Source organism: Amblyomma maculatum, chromosome 9, assembly GCF_055883805.1.
Source record: "Amblyomma maculatum isolate TAMU_Amacu chromosome 9, ASM5588380v1, whole genome shotgun sequence".
Classification (NCBI taxonomy): domain Eukaryota; kingdom Metazoa; phylum Arthropoda; class Arachnida; order Ixodida; family Ixodidae; genus Amblyomma; species Amblyomma maculatum.
Window position 1 is genome coordinate 59273448 of NC_139352.1, and position 16648 is coordinate 59290095.

The 16648-nt window shown below is 43.9% G+C and overlaps 1 protein-coding gene across 1 annotated transcript; it reads left to right on the forward strand.

Moving 5' to 3' along the window:
* The first annotated feature begins 577 nt into the window (after positions 1 to 577).
* On the forward strand, positions 578 to 16613 carry SerRS (Seryl-tRNA synthetase). Its single transcript, XM_084578815.1, has 11 exons — positions 578 to 813; positions 1009 to 1079; positions 1407 to 1490; positions 2266 to 2424; positions 2955 to 3095; positions 3896 to 4051; positions 6521 to 6730; positions 8432 to 8561; positions 10814 to 10971; positions 14820 to 14949; positions 16454 to 16613. The coding sequence occupies exons 1-11, from the start codon at positions 678 to 680 to the stop codon at positions 16573 to 16575; spliced, it is 1497 nt and encodes a 498-aa protein (XP_084434941.1). The 5' UTR covers positions 578 to 677; the 3' UTR covers positions 16576 to 16613.
* Positions 16614 to 16648: the final 35 nt, after the last annotated feature.

Consider the following 16648-nt stretch of genomic DNA (forward strand, 5'->3'; position numbering starts at 1 on the left):
AGCAATCATTTTGTCACTTGCACATATTTCATTGATGCTCTATCCGACGGTACCATTCTTTTTTTCGATATAACAAATCCTCTTCCGCCAGTGACAGATACTGGGTCTTTATTGTAGACCACTTTACTGGCTCAAATTAAGTTTCTAAGGAGGCGAAACAAGGAAGGCGTCCGTGTGCTGTGCAATGTCAGTGCACGTCAAAGATCCCCAGGTGGTTGAAATTACTCCGGAGCCCTCCACTACGTCACCCCTTTCACTCCTCCCTTCTTTTAAGGCGCGGTTAAGGTGTCTGCAGAACACGTGTGACAAACATTGCATGCCTTTCCTTTTCAGTGAACCGATTATTATTGCTATTGGTTCTAATCGATTGCCTAATTAAACAACATAAACCATTTTGTCGCTTGCACCTTGCACACCATGGAGGAAGGAAGTTGTTTCCTTTCTCCATGTTGCACGCACACCTTCCCTTGACTGCCTTGACAAGGACGCTCCTCTTTTGCAGCCTCGCTAGAGTGCTTGCTACACCTGCTAGTTCAAAGCCTTCTGGAGGTTCGAATAGGGAAAGTCGGTGCTGCCCTCATGTGCCCAAAGGCTGCCACGCGTTGCCTGTTTCGTCAGCTCGTCAGCTCGCTGTCTACACCTTACCAGATTCGGTTCATCAGCCGGCAAAAAGTAAAATGGTTTTAGACCTAGAACTCTTTCGCGCCGACAAGGGCGGAGATCCAGAAAAGATACGGGAGAACCAGCGGAGACGATTCAAGGATCCCGGACTCGTGGACAAAGTCGTCGATGCCGACACAGTGTGGAGAAAGCGTGAGTTGTGTCTGGCGAGTGACAAGCCCAGCACGTTTCTGTTTTACGTGCGCGTGGCGTATGCGGCAGTCACAGCAGCCGTTTCGTCATTCTTTTTTCCAAGCGTCTGTTCGAGTTGAAGTTCGCGCAGTGTTTCTCAAAGTTGTTCACGAGCGGCAGAACTTACGCTTCGCCGCCGTGCTTGGTTTATTGCAGTGAGGCATCAACTCGACAACTGGAACAAGCTGAAAAACCTCTGCAGCAAAGAGATTGGCCAGAAAATGAAGGTAGGAGAACTGTGAAGCTCTGGTTTCTCAGTTTGATGTCTCCTGCAGTGATGTTTCATGGACGCAGCCGGCAGCGAAGCTCAAACGTGTCGGGACAAGTGTTTACTTCGCGGTTGTAATGTTCGATCGAGTTACAGCATCACCCAAGCTTTCAGTTTTGTTTGGTGAGAACGTACCGTTTCGGTTTTTCACTAATTTCATCGAGCTACTATATTGTAATACTGTCTCCCACTATGCTGCGAGTCTTTTGCTCTATTGTCCTGTCAGACTGGCGGACAGAAGAACGCACAATTCTTTGCTCTGTTATTGTATTGTTCTCCTTTTCAGAAAAAAGAGAACGTTGGCGAAGGCGACCACTTGCCCGATGGTGTTGTTGAAAAGCTGAGTGAACTGACCTCTGAGGTGCTACAGGTAAATAACTGTACGGTGATTTTGATGCTTGCAACGCTCAAATTACCACTCAAAATTCTTTGCCTATTCTCCATTAAAGCAGCAGAAGAGAATGAACATCAGGTTGTCATTATGGCATAGTGACATTGTTTCACACTATGATCACATATGTGCACTGTCCTGAACTTTCATCGAATTTAATTTAACTTGGCTTCTGTCAAACACACTGTCATGGTTCAGCCCTGACACCACACGAAATGACATGCACACACTTGGTATTTGTCCGGACTGCTGTGAATTCCACGTTTGTTGATGCATGCAAGCGCACGTTTGGTATTTTGAAAAACTCCCAGTCATCTTCTCTGGATTTCACCTTTTGCGCTTTAATTTGCGTTCGTATGTTACAGTCCGCGACCGCACAGTGAACCATCACTTTAGCACTATATGCGCAGCCCGCTTCATGGTCGACTGCTGCACTGTATAGGAAATTGGCGGACTTCCCCAGATTACCCAGGATGCATAGCGCTTTCAGCGTTCGTGCAAGCTCCCTATATGTAATGCATTAACCAATCAGCCCTCCAGGTTCTTGTTATTTATGGTTGTGGCAAAATTGTTATTGTTTTAGGAAATATGTGTAAAACTGCTTAAAAAAAATAAAAACTTTTGATAGTATAGTTTGCCATTTCTCGGTGTCAGTTCACATTCTAGTAAGGTTTATGGGGCTTAGTGTTGCTGACCATTTTATCACTCAAAGGGTTTCATCTTCAACATATATGTATTTGTTTGTTTTTTGCAGAGCCTCACTGTTAACCAGATAAAACGAATCAGGGTACTCATTGATGAAGCTATAGTGCAGTGTAACAAGGACCTAGACTTCTATGAAGCTGAACGTAATGCTGCTCTTCGAGAGATGGGCAACTGGCTCCATGAGTCGTGCGTTGTCTCCAATGATGAGGTACGTCATTTTTCCCTGTGTCCTTTATGCAATCCGGCTACATTTTGCACCCCATTTAGCTCGTGGTAATGTTGCAGTAGTTACTGCATTTAAACCTGTTCAGTTTTAGCGTTGTGATAATTCACTTGTGTTTTGTTTCAGTGGCATCATGGCACAATGTGGCATCATATATAGAAAAACATTGTTTTGTGTAAATACGTTCCACCCGGTTTTCATGTATGACTTTGTATGAGCCAAAGGAATTGTCCTTGAGGTTTTCTATAGGTGTTGACTTTTTTATAGTACCGTCAAAGACGTTTTCTTTTGTTTTAGTATGAAGCTTTCTTGGGGAATTTGCCAGTAGTGAAAGCATATTTGTAAATGTCTACATCATTCTTTTGGTGGTTTCTTTTGAGCTGCAAGGCAAGTTTCATTTTGTGGTGTTGATGTCATGAGGAATTGAGATGTGCATTGTCCCAAACTAAACAGTATTGGTGACTGCAATAAGTGAAGAAAGACGTGTTTGTAAGCCTGTCCTTCTTTATTTGCAGGACGAGAATGCTGTGATAAAGACACATGGTGATGTTGAGTCAAAGAAGAAGTACTCCCATGTTGACCTGATAGTGATGATTAACGGCATGGATGGAGACAGAGGTGCCGTTACAGCAGGAGGGCGTGGCTACTACCTCATGGTCAGTGTGTTATTAGGACCTGAAAAACTAATTGTAGATTTATTATTAATTTGACCAGTTTATGAGTGGCTTGCCATTAGTCTTGCAGTGAAAGGCTAAATTTTTTGCAAATCGAGTGAGCTATAATTTTCAGATCTGTATTGTCGCTTTGTATGCTCAGATAGTTTTGAATAAACAACACACGCAAAATGAGAGAGAGCAGCTCTGTGGAAGGGCACAGTAGTTTTTGCATCTATAGTTATGGTCAGGTTGAGCTAGCTGTGCATTTCTGCATTATGTTTTCCTGTTAATAAAAAACGCTGTATTTGTTGACTGATGGTAGCAGACATTTATCGTTGCATGTATATTCTGATGTGGTGGAGTCTTGAGTGTAACAATGGTTAGTCTTTATTGATATGCTGCTCTCATGGCGCTAACCAAGCAAAGGCATTACATGCTAATGAAAGATAGCTGCATCATTAAAATATAGAGCATTTTTCAAGGCTGTTCAAACCACCACTCCCTGAACGAGGGACTGGCAAATGCAAAGAGCGGAAGGCCAGGACAAGAGAGGACACAGACAAGCGCTGGTCTGTGTCCTCCATTGTCCTTGTCTTTCATGCTTTGCATTGGAAGAACAAGAACGGAGGCCACATTTTCTTGCTGTAACGGTAGAGGCGGCCTTGAGAAAACGAAATCTCATGCATCAGAACGGTCAAACCTTTCCAAGCCAAGGCACTATGTATCACCAACTAGCTCAGACCCACACTTTACCAGGGAACTGGCGACTGATGTAAGTTATGTCCTCTTTCCCTCTGCAGAATGCGGCCGTGTTCCTGGAGCAGGCCCTTCTGCAGCTTGCACTGCAGATGCTCCATGAGAAGGGCTACAGTCCCCTATACACACCTTTCTTCATGCGCAAGGAGGTCATGCAGGAGGTGGCACAACTGAGCCAGTTCGACGAGGAGCTTTACAAGGTCAGCAGCTGCCTCTTGTAGTGTGTCTACAGTGCCTGTTAAAAAAAAAAAAAAAAAAAAAAAAAAAAGAAAACTGCTCTGTGTTCTCAGACACATCTGTCAACAACCATTCCACGTTTTGTGGTGCAAGATCCAATACTTGCTGCAAGCAGAGGACATTTGCTCAAATTTAGTCTCAAATCACTTTTCTGGTCACTTTAAGTGCATTGAAATGGCATCAGGGACACCATTTTTGTGAGTGGGAGAAATGCAGACACATTTTTGGCTTGCAAAAAGGCACCTTCACCTTTTTGTTTGAGCAGTGAGAAAAAAAAAGAGGTTTACATTGATGTAGATTTCTCTTCATTCAGCTGCAGTGCCTGAGCAATTAGGCAAACAGTAGAAGCTGTCAGAAAGCAATCACTCAAAAAGAAGTCTTTGGTTTTCTCAGTCACTTTTCTGGGACTCTTGTTTTATCTTTATGCTTTATCTTTGCCGCTCTGGATGAACCATTGGCATCTTGGATTGTAGTTCTGGTAAGAGCTGTAGAGAAGAGTATTTGAGCCAGCCTTGCATATCTTAGCTGTGAGCCTTGTCACAAGGCACTGCAGGAAGGAACTCTGAATGAGTCTTGATTTTTCAAACATGGTAAAGTTGTGCAAGAAGAACACCCTCAAGACAGGACACAGGAATAACATTCCTCTAGTCATTCCTCTAGTCCAGCATTGCACTGGTCTTCTGTCACACGATTTGTGTGTGCTTTTCGTGCAGCTTTACCATGTTTGAGCAGGTAGACTAGCTAGCTCAGCATGTTCTACTCAACTCTGTATGACATCCTCAAAGAAGGAGCAAAGGATGCATATCCATTACAGCAGCCTATGTGGTGTACGATTGCCAAAATTTTCTCTGGACAGATCACTCAAAGCTGTATGAGTGAGCCACTGACAAGTTGCACAGGAATGCTGCTATCAAGCTACAATCACGGCACATTTGCTTAAGACTTATACTGGCTAACCCAGCAATGAGCCCCTGTAAACGTTTCTAGATTCACATTTCTACAGTACCTGCTTCTCTGGTAATCATTCTGTCCTTACATGTTTTAGTTCATGCATTGCAGTAACACTTCATGCAGATGATTTAGTGTACATAGAATGTAGTGAATGTGCTGACATAATTTCTTACCACGTCATGTTTAGTACTCCTGGGTGTGAAGTAGGCTTCTACATTTTATTTTATCGTGCCATCCAGGTGCTGCATGCTGATCTGTAATACCCACAAGGTCCATTTGATTCAACCTGCACGATCTACACTAGTTGATGCAGTGCACAGCAAGTGCCGTGCAAGTGCTACACTCATGCAGAGCTAGTTCAGACGTGCAGGCGTAGTGCGACACTAGCGTCAAATAGTAGAAACGAATGCTAAAGTGCGGAATCGTGCAAGCCTTCTGCTTCGTTTGCAACATGCGCGCGCTTGTCATGCCTGTTATTGTTTGCCGTGTGTTCTCTGAGGTACGAAGCAAAAGAAAATGGACCGCGACCTGCTGCCAGCGGTTATACAAACAGCTATGGAGCTTGTAGACTTCGACAGCCATGACGAAGAGGAACGTGAGGAACTCTGCGGCGGCGTGGACATTCAGCTATCAGCCAGGTGGTTAGCCTGGCGTCGTCGCTTAACACCACCGATACAATTGTGTCATCTGTGCAAGAGTATAAATATTGATGTTTTGGGAGCCACCGCTAAATAAAGCGGGATAGTTAAAATCTATGTCATAGCTTTTAATAAAACCTCTCGAAGGAGAAAAGGCGACGCACACACGGCTGGGTAAAGCCAACATTTAAAAAGGTTTGGATAGCAAACGTGCCAAGCTATCTAACTACGAACTTTGTTAGTACCAAGCTCATTTACAGGGAACAAGAAAAAAAAAAAGCGAGAAGCAAACTAGATGAGTAAAATAAGCCGAAAAAAGAATGAGTACCATGCAAGCATGGCATCGGCGCATGAAGAAACACATGCACGTTTCTCTTATTTTTTGTTGAATGAGCGAAGGCTTACCTGGTGTAGCGTACATATATCCATCCTCTGAGCCCAGTTGTTGGCTATCTTCTCTAAGGATAGACATTAGTAATGTGTTTACGCCGTTGACAACGTCAAACATGCTGCCGTCATATGAAACTGACATACTGAAGGGCGAAGTCGCACGCGCCTCTCTCTGTTGTCTGCTGCGGCACTCAGTCGAGAGAGTGTAGAATTGTTCTCAACTAGGACTGCACGACATCTACACTTGTGTGAAAAGAATAGCGTTGTGTAGAGGGCGCTGGGCTACACTCTTGAATGCCGAAGTGTTCCATGAAGAAAACTAGTGCAGGCAGTGTAGGTGATTCGAATGGACCTATAGTGTGCTACCGAGTGCAGCATTCAGATCACTCTTGGCTAACATGGTGCGTTGTCTTCTTGGCCATCGCTCACAATGGTGCCACCTGCCAACACCAGGTGGTTGGCAAAGGTGGCGACGGAGCAGTGGACGAGAAGTACCTGATTGCCACCTCGGAGCAGCCCATTGCGGCCTTCCATCGGGATGAGTGGCTGTCACCGGAGGCTCTGCCCATCCGCTACGCTGGCCTCTCATCCTGCTTCCGCCAGGAGGTCGGCTCACATGGACGGGATACCCGTGGTATCTTTCGTGTCCACCAGTTTGAGAAGGTCAGTATGTGCAGGTTAGCTGGTCAACATGGGTAAACTAGCGCAAATTGAAGAAATCAGGGGTTGCATTCCATGAGGATTTGTTATCCCTTTGCTGCACGATGTCTACAGTTGTGTGTCATTTTTTAAAACTGTTCTTTTGTTACACGATGGAATGTTTTATTAAAGGACACTGTAGCTAAGTTTTCATTGGGGAATATCTTTGGACGATAAAGATGGCAATTAATTTGGCATAAAAGTTTTTAAGAAAAAGCTCCAATTCCATGAGCAGGGAAGTGTGTGTTGTGTGTTTTTGCCTCTGTTAACATTTTTCTTGTACTATAGGGGAACCTTGTTTATTCAACGCCCTGTATTTTCAGGCGTATTGGTGTGAGCCTAATGAATCTCCCATAGGGATAATGCACTGAAAACCTCAACTGTAATTTTTAAAAGCTATGCGTGGCACACTTCATACGATGGCTTATGAAACTCTGGAAAGAAAAGTCTTAGAGCCATTCATGTTACTGTTGTGAAATGGGAGGTCCCGAAGTGCACGCAAGATTTTTCAGATTTTTCTCGACAGTAGCACATAATGTGTCTCTGAAGGGACTATCTATTTACCATTTCATCTGGTGTGATGTCAGTGGGAAGGCGGCATCGCATGATAGCAGCAAATGGGCAGTCACAGAAATCGCAGCATAACTAGCTCCGATGTCAACAGTAGAAAAGTAATTTCCTAAGTAAAAATAAGATAAGACTTTCGCTTTGCACATGCGCTTGCAAGCTACAGCTTTGTCGTGAAGCAACCAATTCCAGAGGACCAATTGGGTTTTAAATGGAAAGTGGACCACAGACATTTATAGGATATGGCCCTTGGATTCAAACTGGGGTTGCTGCATCATCATCATCATCATCAACCAAGTCTGAGACAAGCATAGTAGAAATTAGGCCACCGGCTTACTGATGGTGCAATGTTCTGCTCATAGAGGAATGCAGCATGTGAGAAGCAGGGGGAAAGACAGAGTGGCCACTTTGGGCCGTGTGTTCTGCAGTACCTGTAGTTAAACTGTGCAGTGCGGATGACACGGTTGCAATTTGTAAGCCATATGTTGAGCGACAAAGTTTGTTGAATTCGATGGCTAAAATATCAGAATTTAGAAGCTCTTTGACCAGCAAACAAATGTAATGTAAAGGAATGAAAGGCTCACAATGAGATATATATGAAGAGAGCTAACAGCCGTTGACACTAAGGAATGCAAAAGAGATTTTTTTGTGTGTGTTTGTCAATGGGAAGTAGTAAGATGGTCATGGTGATAGTTGGTTAGGAAGTAGAAAAGCAACCTCATGCCACCAGTAGTTTCTTTCTAACCAACAGGTAACTAGTTATCTACATGATTACACTGTGAGTTCGCACTGATAAACACCCAAAGAAAAAATCCCCTATGCTTTCCTCTGGTGGTGACATTGGCTGTTGGCAATCCTGTGATGTATTTAAAATATTTGCAAATATAGTTCTTACAGAAAGCGCAACTGGAAGATGACACAAACTGCATGTTAGAGCTTTCAAAGTGGATGAAGGAGCCTGTAGTAGTACTGTGGTTTTTACTTCACATCTCATTTTCACGTGACTTGGCTGTGTCTTGTGCTATTTCTGTTATCAGAGAGACAGTGTCTTTAGCAGCAGCATTACATTCAACATTGCTGCACATGTCTCCTCATCAGGTGGAGCAGTTCTGCATCACCTCGCCGCATGACAACAAGTCATGGGAGATGTTTAATGAGATGATTGGCAATGCAGAGGAGTTCTGCCAAAAGCTTGGCATTCCGTACCGTATTGTCAGCATTGTTTCAGGTGAGAAGCTTTTTTCTGCGGCTTAGTTTGGCATGCCATGTTGGGCATGCCTCGCAAATTTTATGAATGTATGTAGCGATGTTTTTACAAAGTAAAGTAAGACATGGCAGGTGCATGTGGGTCATGCCATTTAACAGGTGTGAGTGAATTGTTTTCCAACTGAGCAGTAGCAGCGGTGTCATACAAGGTGTCCGGTCTCATGTCAGATGGGATCAGGTCCGGACTTCTGTTAGCCATGCTCATCAGAAGCGACCCTCATCTTTCAAACGAAGGCTGTTAACATTTTCTTGTATAGTGGAATCCCATTTGTTCAACAACCCATACTTTCCGACATAATGGCTTGTCATTAAAAACCTCAATCGTAATTGCAAAAAATTGCGCATGGCGCACTTTATATACGATGGCTGATGGAAACTGTGTGGAATTGGAGATGATGGACAACTTTATTGGCAGACATCACATTAGCTTAGGGTGTTCCAAATTGTCATCAAGGTAAAGACAAGTGCATGCAACAATGTGATTTACTGTACAGGGGCTTGTGTGCTGAGAGTTCTGCCGATAGCTCTGACCTCGCACGGGACCTGTGGCCCTCTATGCATGGTGACTTTCATCCGGCCTGCTTTTCCATGTGCTTCGCTGATGAAAGCATTACAAAAATAACATATTCTATGTTCATAACATAATGACATTATCGCGTCGACAGTAACATGCTTAAATGTTCCTATGATCAGCGATGACTACTTCGGAAGCACTTTTCGCTGCAACCTCAGCAGGAGCACATTAGGCATAGTGATCCGGAGTCAGTGGCTGCAGGTAAACATTGAGGTTTATTTCGTTTGGTTTTCCTGAGTGATGCGAATGCCGAATGCAGACACTGCTGCCTGCTGTCGCAGAGTGACAGTGGTTTTAAATGGAGTGTGAGCAAAAGACATGTCTCTGGCACTGGAACATATCATATGCACGTGACTTGCTTTGCTGTCACGGTCGCCATCTTGGGGTGGCTGTTGTGATGTGTGCTGTATTGTGATGGTGTGTGTGGCCCTTCCTGGAACTTTCCCTGGATTATTCTGCACCCCTAAAGTTCCCCGAGGCTTCTCTATGCGGCTAACCTGCTGCTCTATTCCTCTCTGTTCGATTTTCTTGGCACTTGCAAGTTACCGTTTTCAATCCAAAAGGCTTGCCTGGGCAGTCTCAGTGGTACTATATTTAAACAGAGTTTGTTTTGTCAATTGGGCCTTGAGCAAAGTCTCCTTTTATTTCTATTTTCCCTTGACTGCTAGTTTTGTGATTATTTTGCTGCATATTTATTGCTTTGAGCTGCACATACATTGTCATGGCATTGTGTGGGAAACTACCATATATGTTTACTCAGTTGTAAGCATCACATTTCTTCACGATTGCAATGCCGAAAGTGAGGGAGCGGTGCTTAGATTTGAAAAACATAACATAGCTCTTTCTCAAGAAAAAGAGTGCTTAGATTTGCATTCAGACATTTTTTTTCATGTTTGTTGTGGAATTAGGAAGGGGGGAGGATGCTTAGAATTGCGAAAGTGTGGTTTGTATTTTGTATTGTCAGTTTGTATTTTGAACGCTACATTTCTTTCTGATGACGGGGGATGTGAGTTCACATAATTTGTGCATCCCATTTTTGAAGCCCTAAAGGAATAGTGTGCACAGATTATAGGATTACCATAGGAGTTTAACCATTGCAGAACAAAAATAGGGGTGTTTTCATAATGCATAGGGAAAAGAATTGTAGTTTAGCCTCCAGAGTAGTGGGTGCATTTAGAATGTGAATGCATCAGTTCTGCAAGATTTCCAATCCAATGACACCTGCATTATGCAATGGCTGTGCACAGTTCCCTGAAAGTCGTATAAATCGAGTTTCTGCCACTTTGTTATAGTTATTTAGATACAACTAACACTGATGCCTGCATACCCAAATGTTTTGGTTACTGAATTCGGCTACTGGTTTGTTCTGACTGACTGACTCAGTCTGAGCAGCTGCTAAGAGGCCACTGTAAGGCTAACCCTGCTTTTGCATAAAGGCCACTACTTGTGCTTAGGTCCCATGAACATCCAGCATGTTAAAAAAGTGCTTGCTAATTTAAACTCTGCACTATTCAAGCACAGCTTCTTTTGTTTCTTTCAGGTTTAATACTGAAAGTTGACTTGGTTCATCCAGTTTGATAAGCGAGATTCTTTTCTATTCATTGTCACTAAGTGTGTGTGTGTACTCTGTGCCATCCCAGGGGCACTGAACAATGCTGCGGCCAAAAAGCACGACTTGGAAGCATGGTTTCCTGGCTCTGGTGCCTTTCGAGAGCTGGTGTCCTGTTCAAACTGCCTTGACTACCAGGCACGCCGACTGCTAGTTCGCTACGGCCAGACTAAGAAGATGAATGCACAGGTGGCTGTCCTTTCCTTGTCTATTTTCGGGTACTAAGGGGACATACAGGACAACACCATCAAACTTTGGTTTCTGGTGGAATTTAATTTGTTCAGATTTTTATGGCTCTGCTGACATTAACTTGGCAGCAAAAGTCATTTTGTGCCAAAACTTTTGAGTACAGATTGGAAGTTTTTCCTGCCATTTGAGTCAAATTTGTGGTATTGGCGACGTGGAATGAATTGTGGTACAGGACGTCTGCTTAATAGCAGAAATGGCGAAAGGCACTTTACAGGACTTCTTTTCACTAAGTGCATCGTCATTTTCATTCCCACTGTCATCATCATCACTTGCTACTATCATCATTATAAGCTAAATGCACCGTCATTATCATTGCTACTGTTATCATTAGCACTGACTGTATCGTCATTGTCAGCGATGCCATATCCTCACTCTAGACAAGGAGAATTACTATCAATTTCTCCCGAGCCCGGTGTAAAGTAGTGGTTTGTGCACACAGCATGGGATCGGAAGGATAGCAGTTCGACTCGTGGGAACATTTTCGAATTCGTGCGAACATTTCCTGTGGAAATTTCCTGCAAATACTTCCTGCGAACATTTGCACAGCCTGTGAGAAGAAAAAAAAGTATTTCGCCCTAAAATTGCGAAAGAATAATGACACACACACTTATCTGTGTAAAACCGAGCAAAACTGTGACCGGCCAGCAGATCAGTGTACAGCCGGGCACGGCCGCTCAATGGAGGCGCACTTGGTGCGGCCCGTCGCGTCGCGCCTCAATGGCTGGGGAAGCGCGTATTGGGAGAAGTTACAGTTTCCACCGTCATTCTCCGTGGGGGCGCCACCACTCCAGGACAAGGCGCCGCCGGCACGGACGAGCAGACGACGCGGAAGGACCGTGCTGGCTGGGTTGGCGCGTGTTATCGTTTTGACTACTCAGCATAACAGCGTCCTAAGCGTATGCAGCACCATGCCAGGCAACTGCTGTGTGCCGCTGTGCACCACGAAAGCAAGAAAAGATCGGTTACCATGAGTTCCCGTGCGATTCACAACGTCGAACAGCATGGCTGAAAAACATATCTCGGGAGGGCTAGGACGGAAAAGGAAGCCGGTGGGAGCCGAGTGACAAGTCACTGGTATACTCACTACACTTCACAGATGACGATTACAGGAAGAACATAAAACTGAAGATCCTGCTTCCTTCAGCTGTCCCCTCCGTGTTCCCGAACTGCCCACATTACAAGTTACTCACGCGGGCTCATGTTGAGCCAAACAACCTTGGAAAAATTAATGTGCGCAGGTCAATAGCTTTATTTTCCCCACTTGTTATAGCTACACTTCATTTCCTCCTGGACAACCCCCCCGTGTCATCCTGAAGCATGTGTGTTTCAAGATAGCTGCGCCACGATCACTTTTATAACAACGATATCAAAATGGTATGCCTTGCCCAACATCGCATAAGTGAAGCCAGGGAGACACCAAGAGGAGCCGCTCTATTTGTCAGATGACGAGCGACTCTCTTGGTTAGAGTTGGACTTTGCCATATCGAAGACATTCAGGTCCAAGGAGGCACGTCGAAGCAAAGGCTAACCAAGCAGACGTACGAAGCAATCAACAATCATGACAACTAGATCCACAGTGGCGCAAATTAAGGACCTTCTTGATCACATCAAGTATCTTACAACAATGTCTTCTGTGTGCCTTACTATAGTGCATTGCATTTAACCGAATCTTATTTTCAGCTTCCGATACACCCTAAAGCAGGCTCTGAAAGCGGGTCTATAGTATCGCTTTTTAGCAGCCTAAAGCAATTCAAAGGCGGGAACGACAAAGTTGACGCAAGGGCTGCAGTTTTCACCTCAGAGAAAATACTGAAGGTACCACTAGCGAAAAAAATATATATATCGACTGACGTTATACACATTTTGCCATGCTTTGTGCAGGTTGGCATCTTGCAAGCATCGGTCTGCAAATGCACCTATCAACAATAGGCAGCTATAAAACTTGGAATTCGTGATTATGAAAGTCGTACCTTGCCAACTGCCATATCACGTCTGCTGCGAGAGAGTTTTCGAGTCAGCTTGGATTCATTCATGTGTGGTGTGAACCAGCACCTGAGATAGAGTTAGCACCAATTGCATTCTTGGCTGGTTACCTTGCACGTCCATTTGAAGAGAAAGTATGAATAGTTTTACAGAATCTCATGAAACATTTTTATTTATTCTGTTTTCAGTGCCTGCCCATGTTTTCATTATTTATATATTACCAAAGTTTAAATAACTTCTAGTGCTTACTTTAGAGTGTCAATAATTCTATTTTATTAGTCCCCATCCATTTATTATCTTTGTGCCTTGTGATTCCCGCAAAACCCTGGACTTATCAAAATTCTTGATAATGGACGCCTAAGGTATCTGAAAATCACCATGCACCTTTGTTAGCAAGGTGATGAAGTGCCCGCAGGTCATAAGAAGCAGCAAGCTATGCAAAATGTTAATTTCATCCCTTCTTCCCTATTTTGTGCAATTTCCGGAGTTGATTTGCGAGAGAGAAGACCGCAGCCACACTAAGGACCTAACCAAACTAATGCGACCACTGCTGACCAGCTGGACAGGCAACATCAATCAGACAGTGGAAAAAATCACGCTTGCACATAAACCTTTTTCGAGAAAAGTTATTCGCTTGTAAAACAAGCTTGCGTGTCTCCTGTGCATCACGTGGCTTCATAATCAAACGAGAAAAAATTGCCTGAGCCTGCGAGCGTGTCGTTGAACTGGCGGGAGTGTGGTTGAACTGGCTGTCTTGTGTTGTTTCTTTTGCAACAGTTTGTGTTAGCTAGTATGTTTTGGGGGTGGTACCCACTTGAATATTATTTCCAGTGAAAACGGAGGAACAGGCTGAACAATAATGTTGAACGCTACGTCCTGAATTGTAAGTTTCCAGAAAAGTGCACGCTGAATAAATGGCCCCAAACTATGTCTCGATTTCAAGATTGCAATATATAATAGTTACTACAGTGGTTGAAACGCAACTAAATGGGTGCGCACTCAGTGAAGCACACGACTGCCTCGTTCTCGTTGTAAACGGAAGACCACGAATGACTTGGAAAAGCCTAGTGATGATGACTTGCTGCTATCTCCTTATCAATAGCAAACATGCACATAGCATCACATACTGTGTGAAACGCCGCTCATAATCCTAAATTGAGCAAGCGCCGACCACGCGGACGCCGAAACGAAAGCACAGCCACGGCCGCTGCGCGCAGCTCTCCGCCCGGACTCGTCCCGGAGCGGTGGCGCCGCAGCGGTGGCGATGAGAACTAGGCACAATACGGCTCTTCTGGGCGACGCGATGGGCCGCACCCAAGTGCGCCTCCATTGAGCGGCCGTGAGCCGGGCTGCCATCACTGCTGTCCGAACTGAAACTGTATGACCACACTACATCTTGGTGACAAAATCCTCTGAATGTCATCACACCTGATATTGTGCACGTGCAATAAGTTTGCGGACAACAAGCGCTATGCAGTCTACACTTTGGGTGCAATATTTAAGCAACTACTTGTTAATCGTACTGCATCAGGGTCTCACAATCAGCATCCTGTTCGAATAAATATTTAATAAGTGGTACATATAAAAAATAAGAGTTTGAAACGAAGAAGGAAAATAAGAGTTGGTGAATCATGTCCTGTCATTTTTTCATTAGCATTGTCATGCAAGCCTCATTTTCTTGTTAGCCTATTGGTAAACATGTGCTTTGTACCGATCTTTTATGGAAAAATTTCTTAGGTATTTCACCCGTATGCTGTGTTTGTACATAACTGAGTATTACTTTCATTTTTTTTTCATCTTTATAGACAGAGTATGTGCACATGCTGAATGCGACAATGTGTGCCACCACCCGAGTGATTTGCGCCATCTTGGAGAACAACCAGACTGAGGATGGAGTGATTGTGCCTGAGGTGTTGCGGCCTTTCATGCCAGCTGGTCAGTGGGCTTCTTTCACCGTGCCTCCTCATACTTGACTGAATGGGATTGCTGGTTTTCTCGGTTGAGGGCATTGTTGCCCATTTGCTTACAACTTTTTGTTGACAGCTGTGCTGCATGTTGTTGTGCATAGCTTTCAGTCGACATTCTGAACACTTCAACAGTCTAGTCTGGCTTTTTGTGTTAGATTGCAGCAAATGTTTGCAGCTGAATTTGAAATTGGTCCTTTCCCTTTTTGGAGCCACTGAAAATGACGCTAAAAGGAGTGCTGCCACCCTCGTAACTAAGTGACTCTTCAACCTTTCCCTCAAGTGTGGTTTACCTGTCCATGGAGAGCAAGGCATTTACTGTGCCTTTCCTTTGTCTGCAACCTAACCTAACCTTAGTCAGAGGTTACCAAGTTCAGTGTACAGGCTCCTGCATCATGTTCAATGCTGCTGAGCTCCTCAATGTAATGCACTTGATCATGCTTTTATTTTCTTTTTCCCCAAAGTGTTTCTCACTAGGATTGGACAATGTCTTTAGCCTCTAATGCTCCATTTAAATTGAAAAACCCATTGTAGTAAGCTCTGATAGTATAGTAAAGTGAAACCGAAGTCCCAGTTCATCTACCATAGGCAACTGTATATTTTTTACCCTTTGTAGTTAAGGCACTTTTGATAAAAATCGGTTATAGTAAAGTATGTCTGGCTGCAGCAACATATTTCCCATGCAATGTGACATCGCTTCAAATACACAGCTGTTGCGAGGCAATTTAAAGAAAAAGAAAAAAGAAACGAGTTTTTTTTTTAAATATGGCCTTACCACTATGCTCACCAGTTGTGAGGAAAAGCCAACTTTACATAGGCCTTGGAACAGTGAGGGAAAGCTTGCGGCACATAGGAGAAAAAAGCAAAGCTGGCTGTGAACGTGGAAAGAAGGTGGCGCGGTCTGTTCAGAAAGTATAAGAGAGTAAAAGTGCAGTGAAAACTAGGCAAGGGAAGAAATGGCAGAACATTCACAGCCCTGTGCTGCTTGAAGCATGAGGTAGCAGTGGCAAGAAGTGGAGGCGCGATATGTACGGTTTCGCCGCATTTTACTGTCAGAAGCATTGCTAATTGATTGCCTCTTAAATGACAGAAACAGCGGAAGATGATGCCATGTCATGCTAGGCTTTTGTTTTTGAATGAAATCAAGCTTAGTGCTATTTGTAGCCGAGTTGCATTAATGCTGAAGAGACACTTCCACAAGATGTAAGAAAGAAAAAAACTGAAAAAAAGAAAATCGCACGAAGATGATAAAGGAGGGATGGAAGTTTTTTTTTTTTTTAATTATAATGCAACAAGGCATGTTTAGTAAGTAGCCATTTAATTACTAGGTAGCATCTTCAGGACCATATCTCCAACAACTGATATAGTAAGGACCCTGATATAGTGAAGGGTTTCCACTGTACTTGTGTACTACTCTGCCTACATTAATTACGTAATGACCTGTTATTGACTTTCTTTTTTCTTGCACCTTGCAGCCTATCGTGAACTGATCCCCTTCGTGAAGCCCGCTCCAATTGATGAAGCAGAAACGAAGAAACAGCGGAAACACCGCGAAGGCATGGAGAAGAAGGAGGGTGATGATAAAAAAGAGGAATAGAGCCATATTCTGCTTTCCTTGCAACCTGTGTTGCAGTACTGCTTTCTGTCATTTTTCATGCCTTTTGGTGCCT

Coding starts and splice junctions, on each gene's coding strand:
- SerRS (XM_084578815.1), top strand. CDS start 678: ATGGTTTTAGACCTAGAACTCTTTCGCGCCGACAAGGGCGGAGATCCA. Junction 10,972..14,819: donor CTAAGAAGATGAATGCACAG/GTGGCTGTCCTT, acceptor TCATCTTTATAG/ACAGAGTATGTGCACATGCT. Junction 14,950..16,453: donor GCGGCCTTTCATGCCAGCTG/GTCAGTGGGCTT, acceptor TGCACCTTGCAG/CCTATCGTGAACTGATCCCC.